At 30.7% G+C, this 20,079-nt stretch overlaps 6 protein-coding genes across 7 annotated transcripts; 3 read left to right on the top strand and 3 right to left on the bottom strand.

The window, feature by feature from the left end:
* The first annotated feature begins 11 nt into the window (after positions 1-11).
* On the top strand, positions 12-1,234 carry LOC130894600 (RNA-binding motif protein, X-linked 2-like). Its single transcript, XM_057801510.1, is given in 3 exon segments — positions 12-244; positions 300-452; positions 647-1,234. Coding segments are annotated over 3 exon segments (708 nt in total). The 5' UTR covers positions 12-230; the 3' UTR covers positions 1,188-1,234.
* LOC130894598 (mitochondrial tRNA-specific 2-thiouridylase 1) lies at positions 1,178-3,791 on the bottom strand. Its single transcript, XM_057801509.1, has 5 exons — positions 3,613-3,791; positions 3,398-3,563; positions 3,158-3,342; positions 2,880-3,106; positions 1,178-2,832 (listed from the first exon to the last, which is right to left on the bottom strand). The coding sequence occupies exons 1-5, from the start codon at positions 3,686-3,688 to the stop codon at positions 2,302-2,304; spliced, it is 1,185 nt and encodes a 394-aa protein (XP_057657492.1). The 5' UTR covers positions 3,689-3,791; the 3' UTR covers positions 1,178-2,301.
* Positions 3,792-4,204: 413 nt separating this feature from the next.
* On the top strand, positions 4,205-5,237 carry LOC130894597 (N-alpha-acetyltransferase 40). 2 transcript variants are annotated; one of them, XM_057801508.1, is made up of 4 exons: positions 4,205-4,333; positions 4,388-4,713; positions 4,768-4,803; positions 4,858-5,237. In XM_057801508.1, exons 1-4 carry the CDS (start codon positions 4,328-4,330, stop codon positions 5,165-5,167), a joined length of 678 nt encoding a protein of 225 aa, XP_057657491.1. In that variant the 5' UTR covers positions 4,205-4,327; the 3' UTR covers positions 5,168-5,237. The 2 variants fall into 2 exon arrangements, with proteins under 2 accessions (XP_057657491.1, XP_057657490.1); XM_057801507.1 differs by having other exon boundaries at positions 4,208-4,333; positions 4,388-4,803.
* Positions 5,238-5,857: 620 nt separating this feature from the next.
* LOC130894596 (trafficking protein particle complex subunit 13) lies at positions 5,858-7,755 on the top strand. Its single transcript, XM_057801506.1, has 7 exons — positions 5,858-5,973; positions 6,026-6,279; positions 6,329-6,453; positions 6,516-6,730; positions 6,904-7,130; positions 7,185-7,285; positions 7,339-7,755. Exons 1-7 carry the CDS (start codon positions 5,940-5,942, stop codon positions 7,604-7,606), a joined length of 1,224 nt encoding a protein of 407 aa, XP_057657489.1. The 5' UTR covers positions 5,858-5,939; the 3' UTR covers positions 7,607-7,755.
* Positions 7,756-8,428: 673 nt separating this feature from the next.
* Positions 8,429-10,364, bottom strand: LOC130894595 (tubulin--tyrosine ligase-like protein 12). The gene has a single exon (XM_057801505.1). The coding sequence runs from the start codon at positions 10,264-10,266 to the stop codon at positions 8,470-8,472; it is 1,797 nt and encodes a 598-aa protein (XP_057657488.1). The 5' UTR covers positions 10,267-10,364; the 3' UTR covers positions 8,429-8,469.
* A 1,019-nt stretch (positions 10,365-11,383) lies between these two features.
* On the bottom strand, positions 11,384-20,056 carry LOC130894594 (uncharacterized). The gene is made up of 7 exons (XM_057801504.1): positions 19,893-20,056; positions 19,647-19,838; positions 19,366-19,590; positions 19,155-19,304; positions 18,970-19,099; positions 15,467-15,581; positions 11,384-15,408 (listed from the first exon to the last, which is right to left on the bottom strand). Exons 1-7 carry the CDS (start codon positions 20,001-20,003, stop codon positions 14,526-14,528), a joined length of 1,806 nt encoding a protein of 601 aa, XP_057657487.1. The 5' UTR covers positions 20,004-20,056; the 3' UTR covers positions 11,384-14,525.
* Between the last annotated feature and the right edge of the window lie 23 nt (positions 20,057-20,079).

Raw genomic sequence — 20,079 nt, 5'->3', positions numbered from 1 at the left:
TACTTTGGATTTGTTGAAGAACAAGTTACAATTTTATAACAAAAGTTTGTAGAATGAAAAAACCTCAGATATTATCGAATTAATTGTAAATCGAAATAAACATTCTAAACAATTTTATATAAAACCTGGCTGACATCATATACTTCTGAAGCTGCGTACAGAAGAAGAATTTATTTTCATATTGAATTTCAAAAATATAATAATATTATAATAAAAAATATTAAGTAAAAATGAATCCTTTAACGTAAGTTTTTCCCCATTAGATTCAATAATCAATATATTTAATATTTATTTTTTAGTAACATGAAAAATGTCTTGAAACTGAGCGAAAATGAACTGGTTACAAAAAACAAAACTTCTTGGCATGATCAGTATAAAGACAGTGCTTGGGTTTTTGTAGGCGGCTTACCATATGATTTAACAGAAGGAGATATTGTTTGTGTTTTTTCGCAGTGAGTATTCTATGAATTTTTATTTAAAATTAGCTCAAATTTTCATTAGAGATTAAAAAACGCTATAATGCATAAGTTTGTGTTAATATTTAATTGTGAACTGACAAAATTGAGTAATACACGTGGATTCAACTACGTAAACATTAATTAGAACCGCACAAATATGTCCAGTTATGAACGAGAATGTTTTTAAGGTATGGTGAAGTAGTGAATATAAATCTTGTAAGAGATAAAGACACAGGAAAATCTAAAGGATTCTGCTTTATTTGTTACGAAGATCAAAGATCAACGATATTAGCAGTAGATAATTTCAATGGTATAAAGTTATTAAATAGAACAATAAGAGTAGATCATGTATCAGATTACAAAGTACCTAAAGAAGGTAAAAAAACTGACGAAGAAACCAAACAATTGTATATTGAAGGCTGCGCCCCTAAACCTATTGCACCGAAAATAAGTGAAAGCCCTCCAAGAGACTTTAGAGAAACAATCGCAGACTAAATTGAAGCGGATATTAAACTACCTCAACGTTTACCTATTTATCCTATAAAAAAAGAAAATGAAGATGTAAAAGTTGAAAATGAAGATGATGGTGCTCAGAGAGATAAAAAGAAGAAAAAATCCAAGAAGAAAAGTAGAAGTTATAGCAGTAGTTCTAGTGAGGAGACATCTAAGAAACACAAACATAAGAGGAGAAAAAAGGATAAATATGAATCAAAAAAACAAAGGGCTTAATTATTTTATTATCGTTTGTATTTGTCTGTATTATAATTATAAGAAAAGCATGGACTTTGGCGTTTTTTTTTAATTTTAGCCACCCCTAAAAACTATATTATTTAACACCCTTTCCCTCCTCATCGAAGAGACTGAAAATTACCAAAAACTGATAAGAACTACCATGAAGCTGTTAAAAAACCACCACATGAGCTTATATTGGAGTATTTGAGGCTGGTACTGAATCCTCATCACCCCTAAGCACCCGAACTCCAAAGTCATTGAGTAAAAGCTGATATGGGAGTGTGAAAGAGAACATAAGAAGAATTATAGTTTCTTTAATCCGGGTTTTTTGGTTACTCGTGAATCAAAAAAACAAGAGGCAAATAGGTACACCAGGAAAGGATAATAAGTGACTTTCTTTGATGTAAGAAAATGCCTCTACAAGATAGGATATCGAAAAACTGGTAGAGAAGCAGAAAATGAGCTTTCAGAAGAACGTTGCCAAGTTGTTGAATAAGAAAGGAGACAAAATTATCAAAACTGAGAAGAACTAACACGAAATGATATATGGTTGATTCAAAAAGCAGCACATGAGCTGAAGTTGCGAGTATTTGGGGCTGGTACTGAATACTCATCATCCCTAAGCAACTAAACTTCAATGTGATTTAGTAAAAGCTTATGTAGGAAGGTAAAAACTCCTCACCAGGAGGAAAAGACCAATAGATAATTACACTGGTGTCTTTCCAAGCTGAATTTCTCCAAGAAGTTTTTTGGTACCAAAAAGTATCCACCTACCCTTCTCACTAGCTTCCTTGCAGGACACTACCACATCAAGAAGCAGAGTGAAGATTCTGTGGGGAGGAAGATAAAGCTTTGGTTCACCTAGTCCTAGAAAGCTTGGAAATTGCGAGCACACATAGAGGTAAAAGAAGGAAATACCAAACTTCTTTGAATCCTACAGGCACAGGTACTGGAATTTAATAGACTTACTAAACTGGAAGGTAAGCTGTAGATGAGAACAATCAAATTGGTGGAGTACAAAGAGATAAGATGAAAATAGAAGTTATAGTAGCAAAGATACCAAAAAAAAAACAACATGGACAATGAGAAAATGAGATAAATTAAATACATTTCAAATTTGCTCTGTAATTATTTCAGTTTCACTTTTTTCTTTATATTTATTTACATCATAATTATAAGAAAACCTAGAAATTGGTGTAGTTTTAATTTTGGCACTCCCTAAGCATTCCCCATTTTTTGAAAACACTGCATATTGTCCATTGGTTAAGGCTCTCATTTCCTCATCAAGTTTCACCACTAAACCATTTTCGATTTTACAAATTTGGCAACGTTTCCAATTTTCCGTGTGCTGAAATTTGAAGTTACATTCCAAAATATAGTTACATTGTAACTCCGAAGGCTCTGAATGGATCCAGTGAGGCTCTCCAGTGAAAAATAAATCACTATGGAGAAGAGAGTGGTCAGTACCGGATGCTACGTATATTATATTATTTTCCACATATTTCCTTCCCACGAAATAAGCTACAGGAAGTCCAGATATTCTCGTTCTTTGTCCTAAAGTCCATTTGTGTATACCTTCATGTTTTCCAACAACTTTCCCTGTATCTATATCAACGAAATCCCCTGATTTATCTGGAATATACTGGATACATTATTGGTTATAAATTAGATCAACTTTTATTCACTTACTTCTTTGATGAAGTCTTGAAAGTTTCTCGAGCCTATGAAGCAAATACCCATACTTTCAGGTTTTGAAGCAATTCTTTCTAAATCATTATCTACTGCCAATTGTTTTACTTCTAATTTCGTCAAATTTCCTAATGGAAACATTGTTTTTCTTAACATCTCTTGCCTCACTTGACAAAGGAAGAAAGTCTGATCTTTTTTACTATCTTTTGCCAACAATAGTTTAACAGCTGTAAACATTTGATTGAATACTTTCGGTATCATATTTTATTACAATTCACCTTTATTTGATTCATATTTTTCTAAAAATCGTCCAAAACTACTATTAGCGTAGTGACCGGTTGCGATTGCATCACATCCTAGTTCTCCAATTGCATATTTGTAGAAATAATTAAATTTTATATTTCTGTTACACAGAATATCCGGATTCGGTGTATTACCCGATTCATATTCTTTAATTAAATCACTAAAAAGCACCACGGATTAATGTATAAAAACTATTCTCCAAATAGATATTTTACCAAAACACTTCATTCCAATACTGTTTCACAAAATTTACATGATTTAACTTAATTCCCAGCTTATTACATACAAATTGAGCATCTTTAAAATCTTCTTCGCTGCTGCAAACTCCCTTTTCGTCTCTAATGTCCCAATTTTGCATAAATACACCCTGTACATTGAATCCTAAATCACATTATGGTGAAAAACCTGTTTTTTAACAATGAAAATTTACCTTTTCTTTTCAAAAGCAACGCCGCTATTGAACTATCAACACCCCCTGAAATTCCCACAGCAACTTTTTTAAACATGTTTAAAATATTTTCATATTAAATTCAAATGAAAACCCTATTTTCATACCCTAAGTCGATTACACATGCTCAGTCTTTATTGTCAGTTTCAATTGGCATATCTAATTGTCAGAACTGACGTAAGTCACGTTCATGATTATTCGTAAACTGATCACTGATCGAGTTATAGGCATGATCTTTTTGTTAGAATATTAAGTAAATGACGGGATGTTTCTTTTGTCTATCGTCTTTTGAACTTTAAAAATTATTTATTCCCCTTAGCTCCCTACTATTAATTTTCATGAGTAGCGTCATTTTTTTGGCTATGAAAAATATAATGTTAGTATCAGACTTTAATAACAATTATTAAACATCTAGAATCTATTACACAATCAAATACGTATCATGGAAGAATTAACGCAGAAAAAGTAATAAAAATCAAAAGTTTTTGTAGATCATTTAAATTTTCCACCGAAAACGCGACGTTTTCAACTTACTTTTATTAGATGATCAAGGCCATTACAGTTTAACCTTGAATTTTCTACTTGACATGAGAACGACAGCTAATTTTTTTTGTGGTGGTATTGGTGTCGTATTACCGCGCTTATTTTTATGTTTACTAATTAATTTTATTCAAACAATTGGTAAACAAATATAAAAATGGGGGTATGTATTAACATTATGTTTGTATATAATGTATCTAATTAATATATTTAACAGAGAAAAACAGCAGCTAGTAGTGCTAAAAGTAAAGAAAAACGTATGCAAAGAAAAGAGGAACAAAATCGGATAAGTCAAGCTATGGCCGTTGTTGCCCAAGCTAACAAATTAGAAGATCCTTTACAACCGTTCCCCGTATTTAGAAAATTTAATAAGAATGGTTTAGAAGCGGAATTATTTGCAAAGAAATCTACGAATTTAGATGAATTTATTAAAGAATGGAGTTTCAACTTGACTAAGAAAAATATGCAACTGAAGTATGAACAATGCTCTTGGGGTTGGTGTGATTCCAAGAAGCGCGAGGAATTATTTGACGAAGCTGCTTGGTATCTTGTAGCCAAAGGTCTAGATGGAACTTTACTCGGTTTTTCTCATTTTAGGTTCGATATAGATGAGGGTCAGGAGGTATTGTATTGGTAAGTCCAAGTTTACAATTTCGAGTGACTTGTGCAGAATATTTGCGTTTTTAGTTATGAATTACAATTGGATCCGTCTTATCAAAGAAAAGGTTTAGGTAAATTTATGATGCAGGTGTTGGAACTTGTAGCTTTTAAGAATAGTATGAAAAAAGTCGTTCTAACAGTTTTAAAAAATAATCAATCTTCAAAGTTCTTTAAAGCACTAAATTATGAATTAGACGAATCATCTCCTATAGATGATGAAGAGGAATCTTACCCCTACGAAATTCTTAGTAAAATAAATAAACGATTAGTGCCCCATCAGTCTCCGATGAAGGTGAATTCTCATCATTGTTGTTCAGGACACGATCACCATCACTGACTCATTTTTAAAAACTTATATAATTTCAAATTGTAATTTTTATAAAGTAAACATATTTTAACTTTGATAATTTTTATTATGACTACAGAAATTTAAATGGCATGAAAAAAATGTGTAGATTAAGATACTATTCAATAAATAATTTACAAAGGTCCGCCGTTATTTATAATAGCAATTTCTTGTTCATCGATGGCTTTCCTTCTAAACCTAGCGGGTAATTGGAAGTCCCACAATTCTACCTGCGATTGCTGCTGTTGAAGATTCCCCCGATCTTTTTGTTTCATAGCGGCTTCGGGTTGCGACTGCTCGAGTTTAGAAGCCCCGTATCTAAATTTAATCAGTCTATGCGATAATTTTGGGGTAAAAGATACCGATCTTTTTGCTACGTATGTCAGCATTCTCTTTTTAAACTTTTTTTACTTAGATTAATGTTTTTAATTATGTCACAATTACCTTGATCATATGTCATTCTTCTTCCAACGTAAGTATTTTGTGTCATACTTATTTCGTGTATAGACGTAACATAGACGAATTATAATAAAAATAAACAGGAATACAGTTTAAGTGAAAGTAGATATTATAAACTGCGTGTATTAATAAGTCAATAATCGTTTATTAACTCAATTATGTTAATTGTAAAAAAATTGAAATTGTATTTCCTCTATAATAATTGTAGTCATAGTAGATCATATCGACTCAATATGAATCAAATAGAAGAGGAGAATTTAACCTAAAAAAAATTATAAACTAAACTATACTTAAATAAAAAAAAATGGAATCAGAGGAACATTTATTATCATTGAAAGGTAAAAATTAAACACGCTCAAGGCTTTACAATAAGATTTTAATATATTATAGTTATGAGGTTAACAAGACCTACTTTAGCAAGTCCGTTTCCCATTACCTGTGACAGCAAAGATTTACCAGGAAATTTATTAAACAATGCATTACAACAAGATCCTACATCTGTAGAAGGTACAGAGACACTATGTGCAGGACAGTTTTTACTACTACCACAAACACCTGTTAATATATACTTGGGGGAAACATTTTCTAGTTACATTTGTGTGTATAGTGAAGATAATAAACCTGTGAACAATATAATGGTTAAGGTAAATTAAAAAATGTTGTATTTCAATTAATATCAATAATTTTAACTAGGTTGACTTGCAAACGAGTGTTCAAAGAATATCTCTGTCTTCTAACCCTCCAACTCCTCAGCTTCCACCTGATAAGACTGTAGATATTGTTATACATCATGAAGTTAAAGAAATTGGAACGCATATGTGAGTCTCTAATAAAAAACGTGTTCTAAATAATATATTTTGAACTTTTAATTTATATGTAGATTAATTTGTGAAGTTACATATCAAACAGCAACAGGAACACCTATGTCATTCAGGAAGTTTTTTAAAATTATGGTTTTAAAACCATTAGATGTTAAAACGAAGTTGTATAATGCTGAAAATGATGATGTGTATTTAGAAGCTCAAGTACAAAATATAACTGCCGGTCCTATTTGTCTTGAAAAAGTTGCTCTCGATGCATCACATTTATTCAATGGTGAGGAGATTATATTGATTTAATCAATTATTAATATAGGATTAATAAAACTCATGAAATTAGATTCCTTTCTAGGATTATCGAACATATTATTTACTACAACTACCTGATTCATATCTATCGTAATTGTATGAATATTAATGATGGTTATAGAACCTAGGAAATTGTTTTAGTGACATCTTTGAATTCAGATACGAAAGGTGACAGTATTTTTGGTAAAATGACAATGCTTAAACCGCAAGCAATTTGTCAGTTTCTATATTGTTTAACTCCAAATGAAAAATTAGCGTCTGATTTAAGATTATTAAGTGGAGCAACAAATATTGGTAAATTGGATATTGTTTGGAGGTCTAATTTGGGGGAACGGGGCAGGTTACAAACTAGTCAATTACAAAGAATGGTAAAAAACTTCTATATGGAAATTATGTTACACTACTTTTTTTTTATCTTTTAGAGCCCCGAGTATGGTGATATCCGTATGACTATAATAGAACTTCCTAATTTTGTATCCTTAGAAAAATTATTCACATTCAAATGTAAACTTATCAATAATTGGTAGGTTCATATTCATCTATCACAATTATTTTTTTATTAATGTTATGTTGTAGTGAACGGACTGTGGATTTAATGATTTATTTGGAAAATATTGAGGGTATTGCTTGGTGTGATATATCTGGTCGGAAATTAGAACCTTTGCTACCTTTGTCACATACCGTTTTAGAATTTAAATGTATACCTTTATTACCAGGACTAAGAACTATTTCAGGAATTAAATTACTCGATACATTCCTCAAAAGAACTTATACTTACGATGAATTGGGTCAAATTTTTGTTATTGTTGATGATGGAACAGAAAGTACTGAAAAATTTAACTAATATTCAATTTTATACATCAAAAGATATATTTTTAAATAAGCTTTTTTTCAGCATTAATTTTAATTATATACATGTATATATTAAATAAAAACTAGAATTTAATATTATAATTGTAAAATAATTATAAACCATTAAAAACTTTGAATTTTATTGTTAGTTTTGCAATAAAACATTTCAAAATCTTTAGTTTTCATGTAATAGTGTCGTGAAAGGCTAAGAAGAAATAGTTTGATGAATAAAATGCTGGAGTAGCAACCTGAAATGATCTCAGAAGACCTGAAAAAATTTAAAACTTAAAATGGAACATAGAGCTGTAAGAATCAGAAGTTACTCTCTGAAAATATGGCAAGAAGATGTGAAGAAATTTGAAACTTGAACGGAAGCTGTAATAAGCAGAGGCATACATTTTAAAAAATGCTCCAAGTACTGCAGAAATTTGAAACATAAATGGGAGCTGTAAGGAGGAAAGACAGACATTTAACAAGATGACCTGAAGAGATTTGAAGCTGTAAGAAGCAGAGGCATACATTTGAAAAGATGATTATAAATCCTGAAGAAATATAAAACTTCAATGTGATATAAAGCTGTAGAAAGCAGAGGAAATCAATCAACAAGATGGATAAATGCCCTGAAAAGATTTGAAAATTCAAATAGGACAGCATTCTCTCAAAAGAGTTTCATCAATATGAAAAAATCTAAAGAGATTTAAAGGAAATTTATTTTAAATATGTCAGAAAGTTTTTTTTCATGAATCTACCTCAAAAACAAATATTTAAATAAAAAAATTACACAAATAGGATGATTTAAGAAAAACACAACATGTATCTCAAAAAAATGTTAATATTTATGAAACAAAATATAATTTATAAAGGTAATATAGTATCACATTTACGATCCAAAAATAAAACCCCAAAAATATCATCATAAAAATCTGGGTAATAGTCGCAGGCCCTAGCACAATCAGGAACGAAGTTAACTTCTAAAATTTTCGGCTGAATTTCTTTGTCTTCCGTCCACTCCAACATAAGATCAACAGCGTACAGAGACCTCGATTGAGGACTGTGTGCTATTCCACAAGGAGGTTTTTCAATAATAGCACATTCTAATACTTCCTTCAACATTTTAAATATGGATTGTTCCACTTTGTTCCAATCATTATCTGGATATTGAATTTTCCAATTTAATATGAAATCGTTACATTTCATGTGTTTCAATTGAACGTTTTCAGTATAGTTCATAACAGTAAAATGCTTTTCGTAATCTTCAAATTCGTTCAACTCGAAAGGTTTATTTGCAAATCTTAGAAAGAAGTTTTTGTAAACAAAACATTGAAGCGGTTCTACACTTTTGAGTAATATAACGTACCTAATATCGAATTTAACAGTACCTTCACATTCAGGTCTGTAAAATAACACTGGATTTGTTATATATTTTTGAACTATTTTCGGACCTGTTATAGAAATTCTTAAAATATAATCTATATTATCTGTTATATGCATATCTAAGCTTCTGGCAAGATTGTAAGGTTTTACTATCCAATAGTTTTCCATACCGTCCGATTCCCTTTTTTGGTAGTAGCTTAAAAAGTTTGGAAGTTCTGTTAATAAATTGTAAGTTATTGGTAACCAGTTTTGATCGGTTTTTCTTCTACAAGTTATACATAACAGATCTTTTACTGTTAAAACGTATTCGAATGGAAATTGATTAATAAATTTGTGAGGGGTTTCACTTAACTTATTAAAATCTTTAAAATGCTCCGTAAACCACATAATATCAGTATCATCTTCATTATCTACTATTTGAAATCTATTGCTATGTAAATGTGAAGTAACTAAGCTATACTGAGAATACACTTTCAAGACATCACTTACATTTTTTTTGTTTTGTAAATTATCTAGATTTGGTAAACTTTCTTCACTATGACCGCTAAGAAAATATTCTTTTGAAGGTACCGGAGGGGTTATACTAAAATCTTCAAACGATTTATGTACCCATGGTAATAAAATAGCTTCTTTTCTACTTGAATCTTGTACACCTTCCGCATAATCTCTACATATTATATCATCTTCTTCAATATCTGTTATAGGAAATAGTAATGAATATGTAATTTTTTCATTTATATACACAAAAGGTACAATTCTACAATTTGGTTTATCACTATGTGTTACAGCAGTCCCGACTTCATCCATTATATACCAAACTGGCAAACTATCTTCCACATTAACAGTATTACGAATGGAGTAATAATTATTTATTTTCCACATAAGATTGAAGAGTTGATCGACGATTTCATGTTTATCTTGACTGGTATCCAAACCAAATACGTCGCAAAGTCTTTCTCTAAGACCGGTGTGCGATAAAAGTTGATTTCTTGCATCTTGGATTCTGTAGGTCCATGCGTGATCAATGAGATATATATGTTCAGATTCTGTAACTTTTATATGTCTTGTTGCTTGAAGAATTAACCTTGATTGGATAACGTCTTCTCCTCCATCGCTATCATCTTCAATTCGTAATAAATCAAAAGCGGAGCTGGCATCAAAAGTTTCATTCATTAATTTTATATATAAAGTTCTCCACAAGTATTTTGGAATCCCCGAGGACACTAACTGATCTTTGTGAATGTTAAGAAAGTCTTCCATTTTGGAAATATGGACCATTTTTTATTATTTTTTTTTCTGCAAATTTCAGCAAAAATAATTTAAATGTTAGCCATGTGTACAAATCTTCTAGTTTTATAATAATGGTCTCGATAGATGTGACGTAATTAGTTAGCTACCGAAACCGAGCCGTGAATTTATCGATGGACAGTTATAAAGATGAAAGTGCAATTTAACAACTGGAAATTAAACTATAGTTCAAACTAAGAATAAGCAAAGTTGCTGTATTTTATGGGTCACAGTTTAAACTGACGTTTTCGATTAAACTTCACTTGTAAAATTCAGTAAATAACAGTTCTTATTTAAATAATTTCGATATTGTTCGAGTAAAAGTAAATAAAATAAACATAGCACGCCAACAACAAATTCAAACAATATAATAGAGCGAATAACTTATTTTCTCGAAGCGTCGACAATATTAATAATCGTGGAGTTTAGGTTAGTTTAAACTACGTCGGTAAACGTTATCTATAAAATGCGAAAAAAAAAAACGGTATCTGTGGCTTACAGTGATGTTTGAGGTTAGAACTTTATTTGTAAAATTGAGCCTAATAATGTAAGTTGGCTTTTTCCAAAAAAGGCCAAATTATAAGTCGTTCCTCCGTACTTAAATGTTATCTATGTTCGTTTCAACTTCATGTTATTTTTACGTATAATTTTAGAAAGTTCATTTTAAATTTGAAGTAATTGTGAAACTGTAATTTAAGTTTGTATTGGTATATTTAAGGATATGTAATAATAATAATCCGAATTTATATTTGTTTCAATTATCATAATAATTATTTGATTTCAAGTCATGCTGTTTAAGGGTTATTACACCAAAGTTTACTCTACTAAATGGTGAAAAGTCAGTTATTTAACGCGATAAATACACGAAGGGGATAGTTTTATTAATTTTGAGGATGAAGCTAAAAAGTATCGGCTAAAGGTGCATTGCCTGGTTCTGGCGCACTTACCTTATATTGAACTCCGTAAAAAGGTTAGAAAGAAGCATATAAATTCAGCTCATTTTAAAATTTTCAAAAATAATTTTTTTTCGTGTATTCAATATCATTTCGATATTATATAAGGGATAAATAGGGAATAAATAAGGGATGATAAAGAAGGAAATAAAATATAGTTTTCAAAATTATTTAATTGAAATACGTGCATGTATCAACAGTGTTCAAAAGTAATATATAAGAAGTAAATCATAACAAAAATGAAAATAGTTTAAAAACTACAAGAAAAAAATTATTTTTCGTAATTTCATATTCAATTAATAACTAGTTTGAGCACATTATTCAATATTGAATAGTTTATTTCCTTAAGAAACATTTTGAACGTTTGAAAAATTAATTGTGATTCTTGGAATGGAAAAATTGAGTTACGTTAATCAATGGTGAGTACTGATGAATCAGTCACAAGAAGGCAAAAGTTTTTAACAATTATAAAAGATAAAGGAAGACAGTGTCAAAAGTATTCTTGGTACCACTGAAATTTGTGGCAACCAATGGATTGGACGAATTAATTGATATTAAAATTTTTTATCACCTAGTAAAAAAGAAAACCTTGTTTCAACATCAGGAAAAATAACTACCGTTACTAAGTTGGAATTTTTGGAACTTTGTTATCGAAATGTGTATCACATGGTGTAATTGTGAGTGTTGGTGTAGTGGTGGTGTAAACAGTGTGTTCAGTGCTACAGTTACTGTAATATATTGATAATTTTTGTGAGGAATAGTTGAAAAATACTAAGTAGAAAATTAGTTAATTGTGGAGTCGATATAATCAAATCAGATTAATCTGAAGAAAAATTTCAAATTATCAAAGAACTCATCAAATGAATTACAGACTTGAGAGGATCAAAAAGAAACTAATGTCAGTAAAAATTTGAAGAAACACCGAATGTAATAAATACAAGGGTCGGTCCAGAAGTATTTAATGAGAAAAATCGTCTTTTAGACAGTTATCCTTCAACTTATTATAGGTGGAGAAGATTAAGAAAAACTTCTGGAAGTAAGAATGCAATTTGTCAGTTAAAAACCATTTGAAATCAGTTAAAACTGGACAAGAACCAAATGTCATAAATACAAGGATCGATCCAAAAGTGTTCAGTGGAAAAATTAGCTTTTTGAGACAATTATAGAGTTTAAAATCGTTTAAAAAGAGATAAAATTTGATATAAAACGATTGTCATAAATACAAGGGCAAATCCAAAAGTAATCAAAGAGAAAAATATTTTTTTTATACACAAATTCTTTAGCTTATCGATGTACTACTGTAAGTACGAATGCATTTTTACAATTAAAAACAACTCCGATTAAACACAAATCGAATGTTATAAGTACAAGGGTAGATCGAAAAGTATTAAATCCGAAAAGTCCTTATTTAGACAGTTTGATAGTATAAAATGTAACATTTCTAAAACCTTGACGTTAAAATTATGGAAAAATGGACTATCAATAGTACAGGGGTCGATCCAAAAGTTATTAAAGAGAAAAATCTTCTTTTAGACACTTACACTTCAGGTTATCGCATCAATTAGAGATGTAGAAGATTAAAAACAAAGTACAGGGTGTAACGACGGCAATTTCTCGGTCAAAAATCGTTGAAAAACAGATGAAATTATGGAAAAATCGATTATAATGAGTACGAGGGTCGATCCAAAAGTATTTAATGAACAAAGTCCTTGTTTAGACAATTTGATGGTATAAAATGTAACATTTCTAAAACCTTGACGTTAAAATTAGGGAAAAATGGACTATCAATAGTACAGGGGTCGATCCAAAAGTTATTAATGAGAAAAATCTTCTTTTAGACATTTACATTTCAGGTTATAGCATCAATTAGAGATGTAGAAGATGAAAAACAAAGTACAGGAATGTAACGACTCAATTTCTCGGTCAAAAATCGTTGAAAAACAGTTGAAATTATGGAAAAATCGATTATAATGAGTACGAGGGTCGAACCAAAAGTATTTAATGCGAAAAGTCCTTGTTTAGACAATTTGATGGTATAAAATGTAACATTTCTAAAACCTTGAAGTTGAAATTATGGAAAAATGGACTATCAATAGTACAGGGGTCCATCCAAAAGTTATTAAAGAGAAAAATCTTCTTTTAGACACTTACACTTCAGGTTATAGCATCAATTAGAGATGTAGAAGATGAAAAACAAAGTACAGGAATGTAACGACGCAATTTCTCGGTCAAAAATCGTTGAAAAACAGATGAAATTATGGAAAAATCGATTATAATGAGTACGAGGGTCGATCCAAAAGTATTTAATGAACAAAGTCCTTGTTTAGACAATTTGATGGTATAAAATGTAACATTTCTAAAACCTTGACGTTAAAATTAGGGAAAAATGGACTATCAATAGTACAGGGGTCCATCCAAAAGTTATTAAAGAGAAAAATCTTCTTTTAGACACTTACACTTCAGGTTATAGCATCAATTAGAGATGTAGAAGATGAAAAACAAAGTACAGGAATGTAACGACGGCAATTTCTCGGTCAAAAATCGTTGAAAAACAGATGAAATTATGGAAAAATCGATTATAATGAGTACGAGGGTCGATCCAAAAGTATTTAATGAACAAAGTCCTTGTTTAGACAATTTGATGGTATAAAATGTAACATTTCTAAAACCTTGAAGTTGAAATTATGGAAAAATGGACTATCAATAGTACAGGGGTCCATCCAAAAGTTATTAAAGAGAAAAATCTTCTTTTAGACACTTACACTTCAGGTTATCGCATCAATTAGAGATGTAGAAGATTAAAAATAAAGTACAGGGTGTAACGACGGCAATTTCTCGGTCAAAAATCGTTGAAAAACAGATGAAATTATGGAAAAATCGATTATAATGAGTACGAGGGTCGAACCAAAAGTATTTAATGCGAAAAGTCCTTGTTTAGACAGTTTGATGGTATAAAATGTAACATTTCTAAATTCTTTAGGTTAAAATTAGGGAAAAATCGACTATCAATAGTACAGGGGTCCATCCAAAACTCATACTTCAGGTTATGGCATCAATTAGAGATGTAGAAGATGAAAAACAAAGTACCGGGAGTAACGACGCAATTTCTCGGTCAAAAACAGTTGAAATTATGGGAAAATCGATTATATTGAGTACGAGGATCGATCCAAATGTACACACCAAAGAAAAATTCCCTTTTTCCAACACTGGACTATTGAAAATCTTGAAAAAATCGAATCTACTTTCGGTTTTGGTCTAATTAAAAAAAAAAAATAACTCCGAATAAATGGAATATTTTCACATACCATCGACGTAATTGAAATCAGTCGTCGGTAAAACTCTCAAAGGAGTACTCCTAACCGTTCCCTTCGGAGTACCGCTTATCCTTTTCGGTATCCCTTTAACCGGCAAAGTTTTCTTAATCATCGGTACCGGCGTATTACAAACGGGATTATTTTCCTTATTAACCTCCGAAAATTGCCGTAAATCGTAATTGAAACATTTCTGTTTGACGTACGCTCGTTTCGGGGTCGAATTTCCGCTCCTCCTAACCGCCCTCCGTTCCTTCCTCAAGGAAGAATGCCTGGAGAAACTCTTATCCGAGATACCGGGCGAAGAGGAAATTTCCTCGGAACTATTCGGACCGACATTGACGCGGGCGTCATCGCCGTCGTTTTTGGATCGATTTTGTCGTCGTACCGAATTATTCCTCATCAATTCCCTGGATCTCCTTCGAATGTTACCGATTTTTCTAGCGCTGGGCGAGCGTATCATCTTCTGATCGCAATTTCTGATCCTCAATTCTCTGCTGAGTCTTTTGGCCAATTGGTCGGTGCCGGGACTGAGCGGTTCGCTGTTTCCCAAAGTTTTTTCGTATTTCGTTTGAATGTCTTGTATGACGTTCGCTTCGCGTTTCGCCGCACTCTCCAATTCCAAACTCAGTCGTTTTTCGATCGCGCTGACTCGGTTTTTGATCGCTTCGTATTCCACTTTGGGTACGCGCACGTAATTTTCTTGGGACGAATTCAAACTGTCCTCGCGCGATTTGTAAACGTACGAATTCCTCTTTTTCCTCTTCATATTCGTTACCGAGGTGATGGCGGACCATCTGCGTTGGAGGAGGGGTTTTTTGCCGGGTCCCGCTTCTATTTTCGGTTTCGAAAATTTGTGATCGTTCGAGCTGTAAAAAATTTGTCGTTAATACGATTATTTCGATAAACGGTTATCGGTGTACTTACTTCTTTTTTGTAACGGTTAGTATTGGAGTTAGAAGTAAATCTGGCGTGACTGTATTGACCGCTTGGTTGTCGTCATTTTTGTTGCCGACTATTTTTTTGAGGCCGTTTAAGATTCCTGGAAATAGAATTCTAGTACAACAACATTGTAATTAACCACTTTTATTGATATTCGCGTTGTTAAACTCCTTTTTACTCTAGACACAGTGCGAGCAAAACACGGTGAACTGGTTCTTTTGCACTGCTACTTAGAACAGCGACTCTAGCGATGGTTCTGCTACAAAGAACGCTTTAGTGTACACTGTTTCATCTATTATAACGGTAAAAAACCATTACCACAATTATTATTGCAAATAATATACAAAACGTCTCAAAACTAAATACCTAACCTAATACTTTTGAATCGACCCCCGTATTTGTGCTGGTTTGTAACGTTAACATTATTTTTTTCAGTGTATCTAGTTGTAATGAAATTGTTTCATGAGTAAATTTCATATTTCGCTTGATATTTAGAACCAAAACAATCTGGTGAAATTTTTTTTTCTTCATTTTTTATCAACATACTTTTCCGACAACACTCAAGACATAATTTCCGCTATGAAAAGACGTTTTTGATCCATTATAACAATATTTTCGTTTAAAAAAACCATTACTACAATTATTATTGCAAATAATATACAAAACGTCTCAAAACTAAATACCTAACCTAATACTTTTGAATCGACCCCCGTATTTGTGCTGGTTTGTAACGTTAACATTATTTTTTTCAGTGTATCTAGTTGTAATGAAATTGTTTCATGAGTAAATTTCATATTTTGCTTGATATTTAGAACCAAAACAATCTGGTGAAATTTTTTTTTCATTTTTTATCAACATACTTTTCCGACAACACTCAAGAAATAATTTCCGCTATGAAAAGACGTTTTTGATCTATTATAACAATATTTTCGTTTAAAAAAACCATTATCTCAATTATTATTGCAAATAATATACAAAACGTCTCAAAACTAAATACCTAACCTAATACTTTTGAATCGACCCCCGTATTTATGCCGGTTTGTAACATTAACATTATTTTTTACAGTGTATCTAGTCGTAATGAAATTGTTTCATGAGTAAATTTCATATTTCGCTTGATATTTAGAACCAAAACAATCTGTTGAAATTTTTTTTTTCATTTTTTATCAACATACTTTTCCGACAACACTCAAGAAATAATTTCCGCTATGAAAAGACGTTTTTGATCTATTATAACAATATTTTCGTTTAAAAAAACCATTATCTCAATTATTATTGCAAATAATATACAAAACGTCTCAAAACTAAATACCTAACCTAATACTTTTGAATCGACCCCCGTATTTATGCCGGTTTGTAACATTAACATTATTTTTTACAGTGTATCTAGTCGTAATGAAATTGTTTCATGAGTAAATTTCATATTTTGCTTGATATTTAGAGCCAAAACAATCTGTTGAAATTTTTTTTTCATTTCTCATTAACATACTTTTCCGACAACACTCAAGAAATAATTTCCGCTATGAAAAGACGTTTTTGATCTATTATAACAATATTTTCGTTTAAAAAAACCATTATCTCAATTATTATTGCAAATAATATACAAAATGTCTCAAAACTAAATACCTAACCTAATACTTTTGAATCGACCCCCGTATTTATGCCGATTTGTAACATTAACATTATTTTTTTCAGTGTATCTAGTCGTAATGAAATTATTTCATGAGTAAATTTCATATTTCGCTTGATATTTACAACCAAAACAATCTGTTGAAATTTTTTTTTCATTTCTCATTAACATACTTTTCCGACAACACTCAAGACATAATTTCCGCTATGAAAAGACGTTTTTGATCTATTATAACAATATTTTCGTTTAAAAAAACCATTACCACAATTATTATTGCAAATAATATACAAAACGTCTCAAAACTAAATACCTAACCTAATACTTTTGAATCGACCCCCGTATTTGTGCTGGTTTGTAACGTTAACATTATTTTTTTCAGTGTATCTAGTCGTAATGAAATTGTTTCATGAGTAAATTTCATATTTCGCTTGATATTTAGAACCAAAACAATCTGTTGAAATTTTTTTTTTCATTTTTTATCAACATACTTTTCCGACAACACTCAAGAAATAATTTCCGCTATGAAAAGACGTTTTTGATCTATTATAACAATATTTTCGTTTAAAAAAACCATTATCTCAATTATTATTGCAAATAATATACAAAACGTCTCAAAACTAAATACCTAACCTAATACTTTTGAATCGACCCCCGTATTTATGCCGGTTTGTAACATTAACATTATTTTTTTCAGTGTATCTAGTCGTAATGAAATTATTTCATGAGTAAATTTCATATTTTGCTTGATATTTAGAGCCAAAACAATCTGTTGAAATTTTTTTTTCATTTCTCATTAACATACTTTTCCGACAACACTCAAGAAATAATTTCCGCTATGAAAAGACGTTTTTGATCTATTATAACAATATTTTAGTTTAAAAAAACCATTACCACAATTATTATTGCAAATAATATACAAAACGTCTCAAAACTAAATACCTAACCTAATAATGTTGAATCGACCCCTGTATTTATGACAATTCTGAAAATTGTACACTGTTACAAAATCAAACTCTAACACGCATTGACAAAATTCTTGTATTTGTCAATTATTATAAATCAATATTACGCCTCAGTAAAACCATTTTCATTGGTATAAAGGGACTTCTCTGGTAAAAGACAGTCTTTCTATTCACTCCGAGCCTCCCTAATCTCTTTATCGCCATCTATCACTAACTAAACTAAACCAGGTTACCTTAACGGTCACCTAGATCTCAAATTACATCCACATATATATGTCCTGGAAATGAATCGATTAAAATGAGTTCCGGCAGCTATGACTGTTTCGGTTGGATGCCCATGTATAAAACTTGCTACAAACAGACCAGCGCTTGTATTAATCACCTTAGTACGCCCTTTTCCACGTTTCCATTTAACCCTGTTAGTTTCCTGGTACAAACACATTATCCCAAAGACTCTTATTATGAGAAACACGCTTAATCAACATGAAAATTGGTGTCTAAAGTTGTGGGAAATTGTCTTTTTCAATTATTTTTGGTTAGGTATCAACGGTAAAATGAATATTGTACAAAATAGGAATCGTGTTTTGAAAATTTACGAGGGGGATTCAAGAATTTTGGCTATTTAAGAATGTAATGACAAAAAAATTTATACACTGATTTATAGTAGATATTTTCACATTTTAAAGATGTAAAAATTGGTAATATGAATATAATACAATGAAATCAAAGATTTAATCAATACAACCATCCAAACTTCCCTTGTATGTTTTAAATATGGAATAGAATGCTATAAGAAGAAGTGCTAAAGTTAAAATATTAACTGTAAATTAAAAATAATTTTTTTTATTAAATATCCATTTTTAAACAATATTTGAGGTGATAATATGATTACTTACTTGTTAATGATGCACTACGTCTTCTTTTAACTTTAGTTTTAACTGCCAGTTCTCCAGGTTGTAAATTTCCAACTTGTTCCAAAATAGAATCCGGAATCAAACCTATTTTATTAGCATTTTCAATCATTATCTAGAAATATTCATTTATTAATTATCATAATGAATTAGAACCTCTAGAAACCTACTTTAGTTATTTCGCATGTTTTTTTTATCATTAGTTGATTTTTCGGGACCATTTTTTCATTCAAAGGAAATATATTTGGTGAAATTAAAAGAGATAAGTTGTAGGAATTCATTTTGTTGGATTTAGCGTGAAGGGCAATTTCATTAAAAAACTAAAACAAAAATTACTTATAGTTATAATAAAATAAGTGTAAAATTTTTTTAAAGTCTTACCTGCATGAGAAAAGTAAGTACGTTCAAATGCTCTGTTGGTACTAAAAGGCAAGCTAACAAAATTGCTTCGATTTTTTTTTCTATTATAGAACATCTTAAGAATAATTCGTGAAATGAAAAAGGGATTAAAGGTTCGGGTAATTCTCTCAAAAAACATTTTAATACCACAGCCACGTCTATTACGTGGTGATCTATACCCAACATACATCCCCTATCGAGTAATAACTAGAAGAGAACGTTAAATTATGATAAAATTTAATAATTATTTGATTTTAACGTACTTTTATTTCATTCTGTCTAGATCGGGAGCCTTCTTTTCGAAATATACCTTCAGTATCTACATTTGATAATATAAATGAACACATTTCGTACAGCCTTTTAGGTATAACCAATTGTTGGCCATTTCTAAGAGTAACAGTCTCATTTTCGAGATTCGCGAGTGGGACTTTAAAAAGTTTTTTTGTTTTTATTGTCTACAAAAGTAAATTATTAAATGATTATTATGAATGGGAAATTTAATATTTTACCTGTGTAGACGGCCTAAAACATTTTATTCGCTGTTTAACATCTAATTTACGTAAATTTTTTATTGCTATGTTTCTAATTTCCTCTTTTTTGTTAACATCGTTAATAAACATTTTCGAAAATTAAAACCATCACAAATCTTCACAGCACCACACCTGGCGATGACATTGACAACTGACTTATTCAAAC

Source organism: Diorhabda carinulata, chromosome 5, assembly GCF_026250575.1.
Source record: "Diorhabda carinulata isolate Delta chromosome 5, icDioCari1.1, whole genome shotgun sequence".
NCBI lineage: Eukaryota > Metazoa > Arthropoda > Insecta > Coleoptera > Chrysomelidae > Diorhabda > Diorhabda carinulata.
The sequence above is the reverse complement of the archived record's forward strand: the minus strand, read 5'-3'. Positions and strand labels throughout refer to the sequence as shown.

Coding starts and splice junctions, on each gene's coding strand:
- LOC130894598 (XM_057801509.1), bottom strand. CDS start 3,688: ATGTTTAAAAAAGTTGCTGTGGGAATTTCAGGGGGTGTTGATAGTTCA. Junction 3,107..3,157: donor AAAATATGAATCAAATAAAG/GTGAATTGTAAT, acceptor AAATGTTTACAG/CTGTTAAACTATTGTTGGCA. Junction 2,833..2,879: donor TTCAAGACTTCATCAAAGAA/GTAAGTGAATAA, acceptor TAATGTATCCAG/TATATTCCAGATAAATCAGG.
- LOC130894597 (XM_057801507.1), top strand. Junction 4,804..4,857: donor GGTCAGGAGGTATTGTATTG/GTAAGTCCAAGT, acceptor TTGCGTTTTTAG/TTATGAATTACAATTGGATC.
- LOC130894596 (XM_057801506.1), top strand. CDS start 5,940: ATGGAATCAGAGGAACATTTATTATCATTGAAAG. Junction 6,280..6,328: donor TGAACAATATAATGGTTAAG/GTAAATTAAAAA, acceptor AATTTTAACTAG/GTTGACTTGCAAACGAGTGT. Junction 6,454..6,515: donor AAAGAAATTGGAACGCATAT/GTGAGTCTCTAA, acceptor ATTTATATGTAG/ATTAATTTGTGAAGTTACAT.
- LOC130894595 (XM_057801505.1), bottom strand. CDS start 10,266: ATGGTCCATATTTCCAAAATGGAAGACTTTCTTAACATTCACAAAGAT.
- LOC130894594 (XM_057801504.1), bottom strand. CDS start 20,003: ATGTTTATTAACGATGTTAACAAAAAAGAGGAAATTAGAAACATAGCA. Junction 19,591..19,646: donor CTAGACAGAATGAAATAAAA/GTACGTTAAAAT, acceptor GTTCTCTTCTAG/TTATTACTCGATAGGGGATG. Junction 19,305..19,365: donor TACTTACTTTTCTCATGCAG/GTAAGACTTTAA, acceptor TTTTTGTTTTAG/TTTTTTAATGAAATTGCCCT.